The 20,958-nt window shown below is 43.5% G+C and overlaps 1 protein-coding gene across 3 annotated transcripts in view; it reads left to right on the forward strand.

The window, feature by feature from the left end:
* The window catches only part of PIMREG (PICALM interacting mitotic regulator), a 44,134-nt gene extending 36,747 nt beyond the window's left edge, over window positions 1-7,387 (forward strand). For 2 of the 3 annotated variants that reach the window (XM_075594413.1, XM_075594412.1), the window contains one exon: window positions 3,407-7,387. In XM_075594413.1, coding sequence (XP_075450528.1) covers window positions 3,407-3,569 — 163 coding nt within the window. In that variant the 3' untranslated portion in view covers window positions 3,570-7,387. Of the gene's footprint in view, window positions 1-162; window positions 210-3,406 lie in introns of those variants that run through there. The other variant, XM_075594414.1, reaches the window with a different exon arrangement.
* Window positions 7,388-20,958: the final 13,571 nt, after the last annotated feature.

A 20,958-nucleotide genomic window follows, 5' to 3' on the forward strand; every position in this document is an offset into this window, starting at 1 on the left:
CTTACTTGGCCATTTATACTGTTTTAACACAACTTAAAGTGACTTATTGCGCTAAGACTTTTAAGATAAAGCAACTAGGCTAAAATTTTAACAAAAGTAACAAATCTGGAATTGTGCAAAAACCTCCTGACACTTGCAATTCTTCTATCTATTCCACCTCAGCGACATGACAGTTTCTCTCATTGATAACTGAAGATAATAACCACCAGGTAAAGTTCTAAACGTCATTAAATGTGCTATTAATCTGTGTGCATGGGCTGGATTAAAACAACTCTCCCCCCTTCTATACTAACCCCCAGAAATGTTTGCTATCTTGGAAATAGACCCCTACGGCACATTGTACGTACGCCTTGTCTACTTCTGAGAAAACTCTGCTTGACAAAAGATGAAGTGGAGTAGTTTAGTAACCAAAGTGGTACAGACTTTTAGTAGCTACATTGGTCCTGTAGGTTGACATACTTTCTAATGGACCATCCTAATGGCTCTTCATTGGCTACAGTACATTCACTGAGCATTGTGAGGTTTTCAAAGCCAGTGTACAACTGCATCTATGAAGATCTGTCCTCCTTCATATGCATTCCTATGTACTCTACAGATTTAGGTAACCATTGCGGATACTTGCTTTACTTTCCGCCTCTTCTCCCCACGGATGGGTGTAGGCGACTTCCACTGAAAACTTCACTTTAAAAGATCCATGGAAGTTGTTTAGCTGGATATACCCAACTGGGACGCCAGGCCCAAGGGTCTACAGAGCCCATTTTGTTAGAAACGAGGCTCGCCACGTGAAGGCAGGGTAGTCAATTGAAGGCTGTATCCCTGGGAGGGACGTGCAGGCAGTGCACTGCTTGTGAAGTGCATATAGAAAAAAGATGTGATGGTGGCTGGATCAAATGCAGTAAAAAATGACTTCTTTATTGAGGAACATAAGCAAACAGGGTTAACATGACGCTGTAGAGGTCCCTCCCAGGGATACAGCCTTCGGCATCTATCTTGCGGTTGCACGCCATACACAGCACTACTGGCATCATTGCCAAGTGTGAGTACACTTCATTTTCCTTCAATGGATGTCATTACATTTTAGTCTAGCTCCAGGGGAGTGTTCGTTATGCTTGGAATTGCCAGCTGGGGTCCCACGGTTCATTCATTTTGAGCAGTGTGGCCAACCTATGTTTGTATTTTCCTTGTACAGTACCTCCCCCTTATTGGAGTATTATCTGACTATTTCTGCAAGCAAGCCATCATTGGATTATTGCCTGTGTTTATGTGGAAGTGACATGGAAATACTGGATTTATTACAGGACTTAATATGAAACAGGATATGCATTTTTTTCTGAGCACAGATACAGAGCTTGTCTCTAATATTGCCTGAGGGTTGTCAATTGATAAGGAGAGGCTCTATATTCACATCAATTATCCTTGCCCCCCACCATTGTGGATACTTTCAACCAAACAAGTCTTCAATGATTCCTGCCACTCAGTGGTTCTCAAACTTCCTTGGGGAGCCCCAGCTAAGTTTTAGAAATAACCAACCAATACTTTGCTTGTTTGCAATACACGTTCACTGACATTTGCCAAGTCGTTGGACCTTCCTAATCAAACCTTGTGTTCCCTGAGGAGCGGCGCTTGAACAATATTTTGGCTGATTCTTCCTGCATCTCCTGTGACCTTTTACCTAATATTAGAGATGTTCGTCTTGTCAGGTACTGAAAGAACATTGCTGTAAGCCGCTGCACTTCGCTAAATGTCATCTTATAAATGAGTGCAGTCATTTTGGCAGGAGTAATTGTGGTTGTTTCTCCTTAAAATGCTCAACTAAACCATATGAACCCTAAGATAACAGACATTTTTTTTTAACCCATTTGCTGAAAGAGTGGCAAAGAATACATTGCAATTTGGCCCTCACATCAGCAAATGAGTAAAGGCAGCGCTTCTTGTAGCGACGTGCTCGAGACCGCTGACGTCGCACGTCGCTATAGCGAACGTTGCCTGCTAGTATTGCAATTTTGCTGGCAGGAAGGGGCGGTGACGTCAGCAAGGGGGGAAGTCAGAAGCTCTGTGATTGGCTTGCTGCCAGTCACATGGTGCGGCTGTCGCTGTAAATCACAAATTTCCTTGACTACAGCGATTCTAGTCGCTGCCCAGCGCCATCGTGGTCACGCCCACTATGGTCACCCACGACGGACTTCATGTATTTGTTTTGCCACTGCCGCTACTATAAGCGCGGCCTAAGGTTTATGCACTGCAGGTATTTACTTACTGTTGGGCAATCTCTCCCATAGAGTTATGAAGACCGTTTAAAAGCAGCAATCACCTCTGACTAACCCGTCCCCTTTTAATTCTACACCGTTTTAAGATCACACGGTCCCAGGCGCTGAACCGCCCTATTTTCAGCTCTGGGGGGTCCCTTACTTCTTGACTAACCACCCCCCCCCCCCCCTAACCGCCGGTAATTATGTCAGAAACCCGGGGGTTGCCGTAACTGCAGAGAGCGTGAGTCAGCTTCAGGCACTCCCAGGTTCCCATCCTGTAAGAAAACAAGCAGCTAGGATTCCTGCTTTAAGCCTACCATGTCCTGTGAGGAATTATCCTCTGTGACAAAAACAGTTGCACAGGGTTATGTTTTTCTTTTATATATTGGGACAGCTGACTTCAAAGAGCAAATCTGCAGCCAGTTCTTCACACGCAGCATTTTATATTGATTCTACATCCCGCTCCAGCTATGTCTGTTCTCTTCACATCTCTCAACATGCTAACTTTATATATATATATATATATATATATATATATATATATATATATATATATATATATATATATACTGGCTTAATACCACTAACATTAACTTTCTGCATGAATGAATACGATTTAAGATGGCTGCGTCCATGACATAACACATGCTCACTTTCAGTCAAGCTGCTCAGCATTTATACTTGCATTTATAATTGCTCTGCATTCTACATGTTGTTGTAAATGTACATCCAGAATGTGTAAGAGGACGAGAAAAAGGAAGCACAGTGTCTATAATATCCATTGGGCTTTTTCAACGAGTGTATATGTAGGCTGCACATTATAAACATTAACCGTTTTGTTTCCAGGGGTCAGTACCGAATTGGGCGGTAAGGTCTTTGCTGTGAAAGGGTTAAATGGTAGTAACCGAATTTAAGTGGGAGGGAAAGGATCATGTGAATATAATGTAGCATTTTAAAGGTATGTTGAGCGTATGATTGTAAAACCTAATGTATATTTAATCAATATTATCAATACTAAAACAGCGAATGATGCTCCTTTTCATCTGGTTGCACTCCTTTAACATAATCTGGGTGGAGTTCACCTTGTGTTTCTGCTTAGGGGGGAGCGATGCATATTATTAACATTTGTCTTCTGTGCTTTTTGTTATTTCCCTCAGAAAAGAAGCCATATTAAACTATCACAATTTAATGGCTAACAACTTGCGCTGTGTGTGCCGTCCTCGGCCATCTTGGAGAAGGAGCACCAGGAGACTTCAGCATACGCTTGGAGGCTGGACGGGAATGGCTTTAACCAGTATTAGCAACATTGGTGCACATTGAGGATGTGCTGTATGTGGCTAGTTTTTGTCTTTTTCCATGTGTGTATGAGTATTCAAAATCTTTCAACTGTGTAGTAACTACACCGTTCTGTACTACTTTCAGTACCTTTTAACCACAGAAAGTGTGGGTCCATAAAATACGTCCAGATTTTATTTTGATTTGTCTGAAGAGAAGGGGAGCAAACAAATTTCAGAACGCTTACCATTTTATTTTCACTTTTAAGAGGTTAAGAACCACTGCTGTAAGAATATGGAAAGCTGGCTCTTGGTAGTCGCAACTTCTTCCTTTGTCAGGACAATATTTACAGAAGTCCGGATGTGGCCATCTTGGATTTGTGGTGTCATTTTTGACATTGAAAGCTTCAGAGACAGAAGTGCGTTGAAAGTCATTGCTAATACTACCATATTTTTGTTTTCTTGCATATTTTTATCGATCATGTATCCGTTTTATTTTTCTTGTGATTTACAATGCTCCAGGAACAAATATTAGTAGTAGATTTCAATGCACTTCAGCCTCTTATACCACCAGTGTCATGAAGGATACATACTAATTAAAGTTGACCGACTCCTGTAAAGATTTTATTTTATGTTTTATTTCATTTTGCATGACCTTGCAAGTGTACTGTAGTGCCGACGAGTATTCTAAAACAAATCTGGGGCAATCACCAACAAGACACAGGTACATGCTGCAACATTTCTGTGACATTTCTTCTGACAGACTAATGGCCCATCGGATTAACAGCGGGGGTCCCTGGCAGTCTCATTCAAACTGAATGGGACTGCCAGGGACACCTGCTGTGTTAATCCGATGGGCCATTAGTCTCCGCAGAAATGTCACTGAAATGTTGCAGCATGTACCTGTGTCTTGTTGATGATAGCCCCAGATTTTTCAAGGCAAATTTAAGACAAGATTTAGAATACTCGCCGGCGCACCTGTATGTATACTTTTAACATTGTGAGGATGCATCCTCTGTTTACCAGTATCTTTAACATGATTTCCACATGAGCTTTGCTTGATTCATAATGGTGACAGTAGAGCTCCCGTGGAGCTGGTTATATAACTTTTCTTGGTGGGTACAGTACCTAACCTAATGTGAAATATACCCAATAGATAACTGCTCTTGACAGCTACGCTTCATTGCTGAGTGACCTGCACAATTTAAACTGGAACGGGAATTAATACAAAATAAATAAATTGTATTGTTGATTTTTATAGGGAGTGCTTTGGGAAATCCCCTTCGGTATACTATCTGTCCTATGACAGAGTTCAAATTTAAGCAATTATTTGAGGAAAACTGACATGTAACCTTTTGGGAGGAACATTTCTTTAAATCGAAGCAACTGTTAAATGCCAAAAGAACTGGGTTCTTGTAAAAGATTATATTCCATTTGGGGGTTTTTTAAGGTTAGAAAAATAGTTCTCTAACATCTTAACCTCTATGTTGTTGGATAAGCCTGCGGCATATTCCTCTGCGTTTACATTTTAAGTAATCCACGAAGAACAGGAGAATACACACCCACTAATTCCCATCTGGAGCCGTGGAAGACCCACATGTTCGAAAGTGTTAGCCTACATTTTAAAATTCACAATGGGCCCTCCAGGACACAAGTGGGTTTAGACACATGTACTGATTGCCGCAGGTGTCGCAGCTTGTTCCCCAGCACAACGAATCGGGGAGAATTGTGCTCTAGCAGTGTTACTAACAAGAGGAGCAAGTTAAAGCACTAATGCCCCAGACGAGACAAAGAGTATTCTAAAGCTTGCCTTAAACTAGCCCAGTTACATTCTGGGTATGTGCTGGGTGTAACCTGGCTAGTTTAAGGCAAGTTTAAGGCATTTCTGCATTGACTAATGGCCCATCAGATTAACACAGCAGGGGTCCATGGCAGTCCCATTCAGTCCCATTTGAATGGGACTGCCAGGGACCCCCGCTGTTAATCTGATGGGCCATTAGTCAATGCAGAAATGCCTTAAACTAGACCCAGCATGTACCTGGGTCTTTTTGGCGATTGCCACTGGTTTGTGTTAGAATAACCGTCGGCACTACAGTATTTGAGTTTCACTCGCATAATGCTATTATCTTGCCCCCTAAGCACGTCCTGCCACCAAAAAAAAAGATTGGTTGCTATTGTAACCTGTAGACTGCGTTGGGCTCTGGAGAGACCTCTGTTTTGAACTCCAGGCAACTTAATATTTACATTTCTTATATTGCCTGAACGAAGCACCGGATTTTAAAAATAAAAACAAGGGCAAGCGGTGATCTTTTACAGTGCATGTGTATTAAGGACCGGTGATCCGTGCAGGACTGCTGCTTGCTAAGTTATTGTATTCACTGTTTTGCCATAATGAAAGTAAGGAAACATTGCCAAAGTGTTACTATGTGTATTGTTATTACAAGATGTAACTATTTATGAGTCCTTAGACTCCGCTACCCTTTTGCCGTGTCAGGAATTATTAATGTAAAAGAAACATGAAAGGCAAACAGCAAGGAATATTCTTGTGATGAATATTACAATTGCATTTAATTCCCCTTTTATTGTGCAGTGTTGGCCAACTGCACACCACAATTGTATGCACAAATTTTATTTAGCACGAAGAAAAATTGGATGGTCTGCCCACCGTCTTTTTACCGCAAGGTCCCTAGGCTATAATATAATGTGGAAAAAACAATGATGCCAAGCCCAAATGGAAATATGTAATGTACTGGGATACACATATACACACACACACACACACACACACACACACACGTTACTCAGTAATATTTGAATAGTAATGATAGACGATACATTTAAGGTATTACTAACCTAAATGTACAATAAAAAGCATGCGAGTATTAAAAGGCCTTCCATTTATAAAACATTGTGTAACAATATTGGTGAAGTTTTCCAAAATGACCTTGTTTCATTTAAATGCTTTTATATATTTTTTTTGCCTTAAAGATATCATCACTCGTTCCTATAATGACTGTTGCCATCGGAGGTTAGATGTTGGAAGTTTGTGTAAGGCAGAGACTCATAGCAGGTCATTTCCTCTTGACTTTGAACCTAAAATTATTGTTTTCGTTGGAAACATAATCAATGAATCTATGTCAAATATAGTATAATGCAATATGAAACACTAATTTTCTTTTTAAGAGAAAGAAGAAAAGTATTTGAAGATGATGTAGACCAGGGTTCTTCAACTGGTGACCCACAAAGGGCTTTTATGTGGCCATTTGACTCTCGGCTGCCAAAGTGGAATAATGTACACTGGTGTGCTTGTGTGCATGCGTATCACAGATGTTATACATGCTGGCAAAATGTTTAGTTTCAAATTACATTCCAATAAGCTTGTGGCCCTTTTGCCTCCAAATGTTTTCTGATCTGGCCCTTCTGGAGAACGGGTTGAAGAGCTCTGATGTAGACCGTAGTTGCTTTTCAGGCATTAGGCTGTGGAAGATATGGCAGACTGATCATGTGAGGCTATCCTTCCCTAGTTTTAAAGATTCTGCATTAAACCACCAAGCCAAGTTTTGCTGTCGCAGGTCATACTGAAAATTCTGATACAAATAACTTCTTCTTGGGAATCTTTTCCTGTTTCCTCCTTTTCAGACGAAAAGCAATCGAGCTTTGAAAACGTCCTCTGCTTGGTAAAATTCATGTCGCTTTATGTTAACCTGTATAGCACTAATAATGAAGGAAAAATGTTGCACCTTTTTTGTATGAACTAATACTTTCAGGAACATGTAAGCTTTTTTTTAATATAGAATTTTTTTTATTTTGGTCGATTGTAACTAAAATCTTATACGCCATAAAATGATTTTCCCTTTTCTGGAATATGCCTATGTTTTTATTTCAGAAGATGTCATGCAGACTTTAGATATTGTTCTCTTCCACCCCATGATAATATATATTCAAAATGATGCATACATTTCCTTCATACGTGGGACAAGCTAGGCTAGGAGGAGGTTGAAAACAACTTCTAAGGTGCTGATTCTATATGTACCAAAACGGTACATATAGAATCTGGTGGGTTTTTTAGATGACATTTTCCATTGACTTCCATGGGGAATTTTGTCTGAAAACAGCCTGATCGGCTCATTTGGATCAATTAGAAGCTTTTTCTAGGTCTCAATCAAGTGTCTACATTTGCTGCAGGTTGCAATATCCTTTTGTAACCCAACATGAGTTCTTCATACTGTAAATGAAAACAGAGATTTATAAACCTCACAGGTCTGTCCTTCCTGTGTACTCTGAAGGAACACTTGAATAAGAGACCTGTGTGGTATCCAAATCTCCACGTGTTTAATCTCATGTTGGTCTGCAAAAAGGTATCAGTTTCCAGTGAATATACCACTTTCTAAACCTTCAAAAATAATATACTAGTCTTAATTGTTATATATATATATAGATATATATATATATAATGTCAGCAAGATTTAAGCCACTGAAAACATAACTGCCATTAGTTGGCTAAGGAGCAGATTCAGCTCCAATGCTGTATCCTGCGTTAACAGCCATTTAGGTCTATGGCATAAACGCTGGATCGTGATGCAATACCCTGAATAATGGCTTAGAGGCAAACCAGGCAGTTTATTTAAAAAAAATAATAATAATTTCTTTAATACTGGAATGAAGCAGGAGCGGAACCAATGTGATTTCAGCTCCTGAGACCCCTTGCTTCCTAGGTATACAGATCTCAAAAGGGGGTACCGGTAGCGACTACAGGCTTCACTAGATGTCTGATTGTCAGAGCTCCCAGGCCCTGTCGGCCAATAGGAAGCTGTGCTGTCATCAGATTCAGCTTCCTATTGGTCCATGTGATAAGGAAGTTGAAAATTGCAGGAGATACCACCACCTCCTTCTGAGGTAAGTATCTCTGGAAGCAGGTTGTCCTCAGAGCTAAAATTAATGGGGTTCAGCTTAGAGACCCCCTGCTTCAAATCTGTATTAGAAATTAGGGGGGGGGGCGACTTGGATTCCTCTTTAAGTGTATGGTGATACCAAGCAACCCTTCCCACAATGCCATATTAAACATAGCAGTCTACGAGTGTTTATTCCATAAACGTAAGGCTATCTGTTTCTGGACTGTCAAAAGTATGTATGTATATCTATCTTTATATAGTGCCATTAATGTACAAAGCGCTTCACTGCAGTAATACATGTGATAATCATATAAATAACAAATAATACAAATAACACATAATGGGAAGAGGTGCTTCAGACATAAAAGTGACATTTAGGAAAAGGAGTCTCTGTCCTGAAGAGCTTACAATCTAATTGGTAAGTAGGAAGAACGCATGGGTTATAAAGTATCACCCACAGAGCTGCTCATTCTTCGATAAGGTGTGTTTTAAGATGAGTCTTAAAGGTGGATAGAAAGAGTGCTAGTCGAATATTGAGGGAAAGGACATTCCAGAGGTGTGGGGCAGTCGGTGAGAAGGGTTTAAGGCGGGTGAAGGCTTTAGACACAAAAGGGGGTACAGAAAGACATACTTGAGTAGAATGCACGTTGGAATGGTGTATAGCAAGAAATTAGGGCTGAGATGTAAGGAGGGGTAAAAGAGTGTAAATTTTTAAAAGTGAGGAGGAGAATTTAGTGTGATCTGGGATTTGATAGGAAGCAAGAAGGGATTTTTTGCAGGGAATTGTCTGAGCAGATTTAGGAAAGAGTAAAGTGATTCTGGCAGCAGCGTTTAGGATAGATTGTAGGTTACAGTAGTCGAGACGGGAGAGAATGAGGGCCTGTGTCAGTGTTTTAGCAGTCGAGCAACAGAAGAAAGGGCCTATCTTTGATATTGCAGTGGAAAAAATGACAGGTTTTTAGCTACCTTTTGAATGTGAGGGGAGGATGTGAGAGAGGAGTTACGTAACCTCTACGCCAGCGGTGCACCCCCCCGAGGCGGGCGTTAGATTGTCTGTGGGGGGTGCGGGGTTTAAAGAGGCCCCACGCGCTTCCCGAAGGCACTTAGATTAGGTGCCGGGGAAGCGGCGAAGGCCTCTGTAAACTGCACTTACCTTGGCTTCGGAGACTCGTCACCATGGCAATGTGACGTCATGACGCTGGAGCCAAGGTAAGGGGGGGGGGCACGGAGAGGGGAACAGCCGGCAGGGGGGGCACAGGGAAAAAGATTGTGCTCCCCTGCTCTAGGCAGCGTGCTTGTGTACTGGGTGGATGATCGTTCTTCCAACAGTAATGTACTGTAGATGAAGGTAGTAGGGCCAGGTTTGAGAGGAAATATTAGGAGCTTTGTTTTTGACAGGAGGGCCATCCAGGATGATATAGAGGAGAGATATTCAGAAACTGGTCTGTACAGCATGTGTAAGGTCAATTATTTGAAAAGTAAATTTGTATGTCATCAGCATAGAGGTGATATTTGAACCAAAGAGATGTGATTAGGTAACCTAGAGAGAGTGAAAAGAGAAGAGGTCACAGGACAGAGCCCTGGGGTACAACCACAGAAAGAGCGATAGAGGAGGTGTTGGCAAAAGAGACACTGAAAATACGAAGGGAGAGGTAAGAGGAGATCTAGGATAGAGCTTTGTTACAGATAACAAGAGTATGGAGAAGGTGAAAGACAAGAGGATGGTCCACAGTATCAAATGCTGCAGAAAGGTTGAGTAATATGAGCAGAATGTATTAGCCTTTGTCAGAATGTAGGTAATTTGTTATTTTTGTTAGGGCTGTTTCAGTGAAGTGAGCCGTGCAGAAGCCAGATTATAGAGGGTCTCGGACAGAATAGGTGGTGAGAAAATACAATACATTCAATGAGTTTAGAGGCAAAAGGCAGGACGGAGACATGACAATAGTTAAAAAGCCATGTAGGGTCAAGCATGCGGTTTTTGAGTAATCCAGGGTAGCATCGCCGGATTCCCAAAAAAGAAGAAATGTATATAGTGTAATACAGTAACAACCGTGAAATATGAGTGTTATGGCTCCCAATTTTCTACTCACATAAAAAGTAGAAAAAGGAGCATGTGTGCCAGTCTTTGACCTTAATCGTCTCAGTCTGGATGGTTTGGTACAGGTGGTCAGGAATCTCGGGCAGAGAAGAAAGAAACCATGGTGCAGATCAAATGACAAATTTATAAACAAAAGCTCACAATTGGAGGCTTACATTAGATCCAGAACAGAAAGGCAGTTAACAGCAGGGCACCTCGGTGAGTCGCGATTCTCACCACCTCGGTATACACTGCTGCAGCTCTCGTGTGCGTCTGGTCCCGTGGCGTCACTGACTACCAGGAACGGAGGACACCGCCGGAATCCCTCTGCTTCTTTCTCTCCAAGATGGCTAACGAGCCAAGCTCAACTCGTTTCGACTTGATGACGTCTTCCTCAGGACTGGCGAATTCATGTTAATAGCTGAATATATAAACCCTTTACTCTACTCTAATTGGTGCAATAACACCCTATCTGTTTCTTATATGGGAACACACCTTTATGCAATCGAATGAACGTAAATACATCCGGTGTGTATATCTTAACATATACACATATATCTTAACATACACACGGATGTATTTACGTTCATTCGATTGCATGAAGGTGTGTTCCCATATAAGAAGCAGATAGGGTGTTATTGCACCAATTAGAGTAGAGTACAGGGTTTATATATTCAGCTATTAACATGAATTCGCCAGTCCTGAGGAAGACGTCATCAAGTCGAAACGCGTTGAGCTTGGCTCGTTAGCCATCTTGGAGGAGAGAAAGAAGCAGAGGGATTCCGGCGGTGTCCTCCGTTCCTGGTAGTCAGTGACGTGACGCCACGGGACCAGACGCACGCGAGAGCTGCAGCAGTGTATATCGAGGTGGTGAGAATCGCGACTCACCGAGGTGCCCTGCTGTTTACTGCCTTTCTGTTCTGGATCTAATGTAAGCCTCCAATTGTGAGCTTTTGTTTATAAATTTGTCATTTGATCTGCACCATGGTTTCTTTCTTCTCTGCCCGAGATTCCTGACCACCTGTACCAAACCATCCAGATTGAGACAATTAAGGTCAAAGACTACCACACATGCTCCTTTTTCTACTTTTTATGTGAGTAGAAAATTGGGAGCCTAAACACTGATATTTCACGGTTGTTACTGTATTACACTATATACATTTCTTCTTTTTTGGGCATCCGGCGACACTCCCCTGGATTTCGAACAAGCGGTGCATCTATAGACTTTTGAAACAGCCTTATCTACAGGGTTGAGTGATACGTGGTTTTGCCTTTTATTCACTGTTTATTCACATTGTGTTTTCACTGGTTTACACATGTTTTAGTTTATTAGTTAATATTTGTTAAATTAATTATTTTTCACCACTGTATTGGGATTGGTAGAGCGCTATCTAGCGTGTTTTGTTTTGTTTTTGAGTAATGGTATAACTGTTGCCTGTTTTGAAGGAGGAGGAAAAGCTACCAGAGTAGAGGGAGCAGAGTTAATGTGTGTGAGTGTAGGGATTATAGTAGGAGCAAGAGGTTTTTAAAGATGGGAGGGAATGGGGTCAAGAGCGCAGATGGTAGAGGGAGAAGAGGAGATCAGCAACGACACATCCTCCTCTGCGACAGCAGAAAAAGAGTCGAGGAAGGCAGGAGGATAGAGAGGGGATGTCCTGACGTATGGATTCCACCTTTTCCATGAAATAAAACTTGCAGATGCAAGATAAAGAAGCTCATATACTGGCACTCTAACCCTAATCATGCGCTGTGATATGATAGGTCTGTTAAAACGTATATCTTAATGCATTTATATAAAATAATGATGGACAGAAACAAATATAATCTACATGTCGTACATAATACAAAATCACTGATAGGGCCATGTAAAATGTACCCCTAATTTGAGGATATAGTAATGTCTAATTAACCCTAAGAGTAAATAGGTCATAAATCGGTGTTGTAGGAACCATAATCAATATGTAGTGCTGTTATCTACTGAGGGATAATAGTCACTTATGATTGACTGAAACTGGCTATATGGCAATTAATTACATATTGTACATGTACATTTAGTTACATAATAACCAAATTTCCCCCTTTATCTGAGGGTTTTATAACGATATCCTTGTTGTCCTTCAGTTTTTGAAGTGCCTGCCTCTTTGATTCACTGAGAATCCCATGATCTTTAGATCAATGTATCTTTTCTAGGTCTTTCACGACCAATTTGGTGAACACGTATACATTACTTTACATTTCATGTGGTGGCATGAAGTTTGAATGTGGTCTAAGATCAGTAAAAAGGGGTCTTCCCCAGGAGTCCTATTAGAGTCGGCTAGTAGGCATGAGAGGTCATTAAAAACATCAATATCCAGGGGTTCCATACACATCATATATAGATTACCATACTGAAATTGCATTACTGTGTATCTAGTTGTAGAATGTATGCTACCCATGTGTGCTCTACTGTCAGGCTACTGTATGTAGATTCAGCCATATATGTATAGAGAGCAGGTAACTTATGTCTAAGTTGCTAATATTCTAAATAGACTATCAAATGACCATCATATATTCCTATCAAGATCTGCCTTATATAGCTGATTGAACCCTAATAGCAGAGTAGCCACTTGTTATTAATGCCTTTATATTTTTTCTAAGTGGCTTGTCGTTTGTACACACACACACACACACACATCAAAGTGTAGATCATAATATACATTACTAGTGATCACACTGATTGTCTGGACTGCTAAGGTCCATTTTCTTTAAATATCTACAGTACACAACATTGCATAACTCGGATGTTGTCACAGCCAGTCTTTTCTCACTGACTGTACTAATACTGCCTTTAACTGCGCTCAATATCATTATATGAACTAATCGTTCATCGACCAACATTGGCATTATTAGATCTTGTCATATGTAATTAATTGGCATATAGCTATAGGCAGTTTCAGCCAATCATAAGTGACTATTATCCCTCAGTAGATATCAGCACTACATATTGATTATGGTTCCTACAACACCGAATTATGACCTATTTACTCTTAGGATTATTTAGTCATTACTATATCCTCAAACTAGGGTACATTTTACATAACCCTATCAGTGATTTTGTATTGTGTACTACATGTAGATTATATTTGTTTGTTTCTGTCCATCATTATTTTATATATAAGCATTAAAAGATTAGTTTTAACAGACCTATCATATCACAGCACATCATTAGGGTTAGAGTGTTAGTATATGGGAGCTTTTTCTTACATCTGCAAGTTTTATTTATTTGACGTAATATTGCTCCTGGCACCTACCTACCTATTTCTAGACTGTAGCAAGAGCAGCTACCTCCTTCTCCCCTTCTATTTTATTTTCTTTGAAATAGCCAGCAAAGTCCTGTGGTGACATGGAGGAAGAAAAACTGGCGGAAGAGTCGGTGTTGGTTAGACTTGTGCGTGTTGATTAGTGAAGAAAATTAGGTTTGTTTAGCCTGAGAGACGGTAGAGATGAAACAGGATAGCATCAATTTATAGTGAAGGAAGTCTGCAAGAGTGGATTTCCTCCAGAGGCGTTCAGAGGAACGAATGCAGGAACGCAGCATGCGCGTGTGGAAATTTAGCCAGGGTCTGGGGTTAGAAGGATGTGAATGGCAGAGAGTAAGCGGGGCATGTAGATCAAGAGAGGAGGATAGGGCAATGTTGTAGTCCCATAGCAGGTTTTTAGGGTCTGGAGCTGAGAGGGAGTAGTGTAAAGTGGAATCAAAAGCTGGTAGGTTAATAGAGCGCAGGTCTCTGCAGAAGTGAGGGGTTGACGGAGGTGAAGAAGGGGAGAAGTGAGAGAAAAATTTTTTTTTTTGTGAAAACCAGGTCTAGGTAGTGGCCATCCTTGTGGGTGCTGGCTGCAGTCCACTGTTGAAGGCCAAAAGAAGAGGTTAGAGAGAGAAAGCGGGAAGCCCAAGGGAGAGAGGGGTCATCAATATGGCAGTTGAAGTCTCTGTGAAGAACAGGGGTCAGGAGATAAAGAAGGAGAGGCAGGATACAAAGTGAGAGAGAAAGACAGAAGGGGAGGAGTAGAGATAGGTTGGCAATAGGTGACCGCCACATGGACAGGGAGAGGAGAGAAAAGCTGAACAGTGTGAGCCTGAAAGGAGAGAAAAGAAAGAGGGAGGAATAGGAAGGGTTTGGTAACATCTGATAGAGGAGAGGAGGAGCCCCACACCTCCACCCTTGCCATCAGAGTGCGGGAGAAAGGCCACCATAAGAGAGGGCAGCTTCCAGTGCAGAGTCAGACTGAGTGAGCCAAGTTTCAGTTATAGCAAAGAGGAGCAGAGAGTGAGAGAAATAGAAGTCATGCACAGAGAGGAACTTGTTGGAAAGGGAACGGGCATTACAAAGGGCACATGAGAAAGGGAGGGAGGGAGGTTAACAGGGGATGGGTATGAGGTATGAGGGGTTGACACAAGAAGGAGCAGAAGTTGCATGTGAGAGGCAAGGACGAGAGCATGTAGAAATAAGGCAGTGCCTTCTGACTGTAAATCGCATGTAGCCATGCTCTAGTTTAAGACTGCAGCATTTTCAAACATTTTAATGCAAAACCTCTGGTTGTCTTTGATAGGCTGTAGTATCCTGAGGTGTAGAGTGATCTTTCTATAGAAGATGTGGTTTTCAACTGCTTCTCTGAGTGTTGGAGATGAGCAAAGCTTGTTGTACCTAATCTAGATAACATTTGGTCACTCCTAAACTCTGGTGGGGCTTGAAGAGAAGAAAACTATTTGTCTAGAACCCCTTATAAAAGACATTTAAAGTTTACCATGTACTTTATGGATTCCTGTTTAAAAATAAATAAATGAAGTCCGTTAAAAAAAAAATTTAAATCAGGTACTGCGAACTAATGTTAAGATGTTTTTGTGTTTGACTACCTTTATATAGTCTCCACCACTTCCAGATACATTGCAAAACTCTTTAGTGATAATCAATGAATGGGGCAATTTATTTTTTTATCTCACACACTCACACTGCTCCCTGGCAGGTTCCTCTTCAATGTGCTCTATGATGGACATGAGAGCAGGCAATAATAACAGCTGTGGAAGATGAGGGACTATGAGTGAGAGGAGCCTTTAAAAAGGAGGGGGGCATGTTGAATCAGATCTGTGCAGACCTGAGTGCTGTTAGGTTGAGGTCTGCAGAGAGGCATGTGGCAACTGGAGCAGAGACCAACAGTTCCAGACACGGAGGAGAGATCAAGCACCACCAGAGGGAACCCTCAACTGCTACAAAAGCACAGCGGTACTGAAGCACCATTTTCAAAAGAACAGGCCTGCAACATGTTCAGTACACAACGAGCTCCCACGCTGTGCCAGCACCATCATAAGCCAACATACCCGGGATTGGGTGGCTACTACACCACTGACACTGATTTACACCTGCACAGCATTATTGGGGATTGTGTAGTAATCTGTATACTGTGTGTAGTGATCCTCCTCTGAGGATCCCAAGCTAACAGAGTCCAGTAAAGTATAAGTAAACTAGTTGTATGACCCATATTATGTCTGTGTTATTCCTGCCATCTGACCGTAGGCCACATGTGGCCCAGTAAGTCATTAACAGGGACTCAGTTCCCTGCCTCAGCTATTGTCGTAAATCTAAGAGCTAAAAGTTGAGGGGTTATATAAAGTGGTGTCAGCTCCACTTAAACCAAGAAATAATCCTACCATTAAATAACAGGCTTCGTGAGGTTGACAGGAACATACTTGGAAAGATAAATGCATCAGAAAAATGGATAGATTACTAATCATCCCACAAGAGAAAAGGATGGCATTGCAGCCTCCAAAGACACTATCGCTTATTGGATTAAAGAATGTATAAAAGGGAGCCTAGGTCCAGAAAAACGTAGAACCACCAGGAATCTTAAAGCTGCAGTTCAACCAATATTCCACGTGTTTTTTTTTTAAAATAAATCAGTTCTGTACTATGACAAAATACTTGTAGCATTTAAAAAAAAATGTTTAAAGAATTTTTTTATGTATTATAATGTAACGAGCATTTTTTGTTCCTATAGCAACCATTTACAAAGTCACATCCCTTTCCTCTTTCTGAAACAGACTCTGACACACCCCTTGTTGCGCCCTGTCCTCTCTAGCAGTGCATCAATTATATCTAGTGACTGCCTGGTCTCATGATCTTCCCCACAGAAATTTGCATCTTGGGTCCTTTCTCTAAGTTAACCTCACGAGCCGAATCTTCGTCGATCGATCACAGGAGAACGGATCGATCGGTAACTTAGCTAATCACTCGTCAGTGTGTAGATTGTATTGATACACATATTGAATGGAAAATATTATATATTTTTGAAATGGCAGCTTGAACTGATGCTTTAAGAACATATTCTATAAGGTCCATAGTGACATAATGGGGGCGCAAAGTGGAAGCTATCCCTGAGGTGTTATGTAAAGCAGCAATATATGGTCATCAGTTCACAACATTTGATAAAGTTCCATGGAAGCAAAATTCGGCAGCCTGTATTCATAAAAAGAAAAGATGGAAACCCTGTGTTGATAGTGACCTGATTGGCACAATCTCGGTACAATGAATAACTCCCTATGTGACTCATCCCTTCTTATAAGTGGAACAGCTCTCTCCTCATCCCTAGTACTTAGCTGGGTTCTTTAATAAAAGCACTGAAAACTATTCCAGATTATAGCCTACAAAATACATGCCTCCCTTGAGCTTGATTATATATACAAGGCTTCCTGTTGATATCTTCCTCACAGGCACTACCGAGGCATAATGGGACCTGCAGTAGAAAGAAACGTTTATCTAAAAAACTTACAAAGAACTGTGGTTTCGCTCCCCAGGGTACTTGTTATTCAAGTAGTTATCCAAAAGTGAGCAGGTAAAACAACAGAGACACTTCATAATCTTATACTATGTTAGTGAAAGCACTGTATGTTTGCCTGCCTGGATGTCCGGTGTCCCTAGGGGAAATCTCATTGGTCCCTTGGGTCGCCCGCCCCCGCACCCCTCTCATTGGCCTGAGGCGGAGTGACGGGCCACACACCCACAAACACACACAACACAGCAGCTATATACACACACACAACACAGCAGCTCTATACACACACACACACAACACAGCAGCTCTATACACACACACACACAACAGACAACACAGCAGCTCTATACACACACACACACAACACAGCAGCTCTATACACACACACACAACACAGCAGCTCTATACACACACACACAACACAGCAGCTCTATACACACACACACAACCTCTGTCCGCCCCCCCTCCCCCCCCTCACGTGCGCCGCCCTGCACTGGCTCCGGACGGGAAGCGCGGCCCTCCTACCCCAGCCGCTCGCTTACCTCCCCGGCGCTACCACCCGCTCAGGTAAGTCACTGTGCGTCCCGCCTCAGCCTCAGGCCCACTGCGCGTCCTGCCTCAGCCTCAGGCCCACTGCGCGTCCCGCCTCAGCCTCAGGCCCACACAGGGCGCTTCCTACCGCTGCTCAGCCAGACGCCCCCCCCCCTCCTCCCCTTTCCCCCCCCCACTCCCCTTTCCCCCCCCCCGCTCCCCTTTCTCCCCCCCCGCTCCCCTTTCTCCCCCCCGCTCCCCTTTCTCCCCCCCCCGCTCCCCTTTCTCCCCCCCCCCCCGCTCCCCTTTCTCCCGCTCCCCTTTCTCCCCCCCCCCGCTCCCCTTTCTCCCCCCCCCGCTCCCCTTTCTCCCCCCCGCTCCCCTTTCTCCCCCCCCGCTCCCCTTTCTCCCCCTCCGCTCCCCTTTCTCCCCCTCCGCTCCCCTTTCTCCCCCCCCCACTCCCCTTTCTCCCCCCCGCTCCCCTTTCTCCCCCCCCGCTCCCCTTTCTCCTCCCCGCTCCCCTTTCTCCCCCCCGCTCCCCTTTCTCCCCCCCCGCTCCCCTTTCTCCCCCCCCGCTCCCCTTTCTCCCCCCCGCTCCCCTTTCTCCCCCCCGCTCCCCTTTCTCCCCCCCCCGCTCCCCTTTCTCCCCCCCCCCGCTCCCCTTTCTCCACCCCCGCTCCCCTTTCTCCCCTTTCTCCCCCCCGCTCCCCTTTCTCCCCCCCCCGCTCCCCTTTCTCCCCCCCCCGCTCCCCTTTCTCCCCCTCCGCTCCCCTTTCTCCCCCCCGCTCCCCTTTCTCCCCCCCGCTCCCCTTTCTCCCCCCCCGCTCCCCTTTCTCCCCCCCCGCTCCCCTTTCTCCCCCCCCGCTCCCCTTTCTCCTCCCCCGCTCCCCTTTCTCCTCCCCGCTCCCCTTTCTCCCCCCCCCGCTCCCCTTTCTCCCCCCTCGCTCCCCTTTCTCCCCCCCCGCTCCCCTTTCTCCACCCCCGCTCCCCTTTCTCCCCCCCCGCTCCCCTTTCTGCCCCCCCCGCTCCCCTTTCTCCCCCCCCCCGCTCCCCTTTCTCCCCCCCCCCCGCTCCCCTTTCTCCCCCCCCCCCGCTCCCCTTTCTCCCCCCCCCCGCTCCCCTTTCTCTCTATGCAATCTACACTTTGCTGCATCATTCACACGGCAATAAAATTACTTCCCAAAGACATAAGAAGGTTGCACTATCTTTCAAAAATCTGTCCCTTCATGTTCCCAGCCACAGGTTTCTAATTTAACAATTCTTTTCTGTCACAGACTCGACAAACCTATTCCAGTCCCGATGTTCTATATTTATTTATGTAACTTTTAGAGTGGCCGTAATACTGACCCTCCAACTGCAGCCATTTGTCTGGTACAGTACCACTTTGGGGTATGCTGTACCGGCCGACAAGCAGTGTATCTGCTTGGACCAGAGATCTAGGTGTGTAGCGCACAGCATCCAGCAGAGAACAGGTCTGGCAAAAACTTTTCTTTATTGGCAAGGCATTAAAAAGAGGGGCGCAACCCTTCAACGCGTTTCGTGCAAAGCACTTTGTCAAGAAGAACTTCTTGACAAAGTGCTTTGCACGAAACGCGTTGAAGGGTTGCGCCCCTCTTTTTAATGCCTTGCCAATAAAGAAAAGTTTTTGCTAGACCTGTTCTCTGCTGGATGCTGTGCGCTACACACCTACATCTCTGGAATTCGTTTACATAGCAGCACGCATTGGAAGGGAGACTCTGGAGGTGAACAGACTGTGAGTACTCTTAAGGGGCTATCCCAATGAGGTGAAGGAGGGTGTCCTAGGACAACTTCCCTAATCTTCAGGGCTTCCTGGTGCCCCCACCCCCATCATTATGGACTGAGTATACCAATGCACAATACCTTAATACCCAGTGTCTCCCTCCCTTCAGAAGCACACACACAGCACTTTGAGCACCATTGTTCTATTCTGACTTTGTATATCTGCTTGGACCAACTTTCCTGCTTTCTACCGGATTCCCTGCAACAAAAGGTCAATCAGAATTGTCAACACTAATACTCTGTCTGTGTGGCAGAACTACACTGCACTGCTCAAGGTTACATACAGTAGTTCCTATCTGTACAATTAAATCACGGCTGTAGACTATACTGGCACCCATCTGTGCTGCTTGTCTACTTAATTTTAAATTATTTGTTAGGGTTTTATGTCTTAATGTATTAGTATTAAATGTTACGTTTTAATTAAGTCTGGCGTGCTTCCAAACGAAGTTCTTTGAGTGGAATTTTCTTTTTCCACTTTTTGTTTGGTAAGTTTATAAAGCACTAGAAGAAAAAAGGTTCCAGCAGTCAAATAAGAAAATGTATAAGCAAAGACACGTATAATTTAGAAACAAATAGCAAAAATGTATTAATCAAAAAACAAATATAGCCAGGGCAGTGTAAGGTGGGAAAAAAAGTCCCAATAAAATTCTTATACTAACAGAAGGCAGCAGCCTGGACACCTAAATCCCGAGTGAGGACTGGCGCCACGGGTCACCCAGACCCATCACTTGGTTCTATTTACCTTTCACCTGCTACGACTGCCAGTGGGTGGTTCCTTTGCACCTTTAATTTATATTGATTTGAATAATGTTTTAGTTTTTTTTGGTTTGTGGATGAGTGTGAGCAGCCAATATATATAATATTATACACACACACACACTAGCTGAGAGCCCCGGCGTTGCCCGGGATGTTTGTGGTGTGGGGGTGGCATTTGGGTGGGGAGTGGTCCACGCGGCCCATGGCGGTGTGCGGTGGTGCTGTGGCTGTACTGATGGTGATTGTATCGGTGTGCTGATTTGGGAGGGTTTGGTGCTGATGTGGGGGTGCGGATGTGGGTGTGCCGATGGGGGAGGTGCGAAGGTGCCAATGTGTGGGTGCTGATGGTGTTGATGGGGGCTGGAAATGGTGGGGAGCCGAGAATGCCAGTGTGCTGGGGGGGTATTGGATACCGGTGTGCTGATGTGGTGGTGCTGGGGATAGTGTGTGTGTGTGTGTGTGTATACATGTGTGTATACATGTTTGTGTGCGTATACATGTTTGTGTGTATACATTGTATGTGTGTGTGTGTATACATGTGTGTGTGTATACATGTGTGTGTATACATGTTT

This window comes from Ascaphus truei, chromosome 3, assembly GCF_040206685.1.
Source record: "Ascaphus truei isolate aAscTru1 chromosome 3, aAscTru1.hap1, whole genome shotgun sequence".
Taxonomy (NCBI): Eukaryota; Metazoa; Chordata; class Amphibia; order Anura; family Ascaphidae; genus Ascaphus; species Ascaphus truei.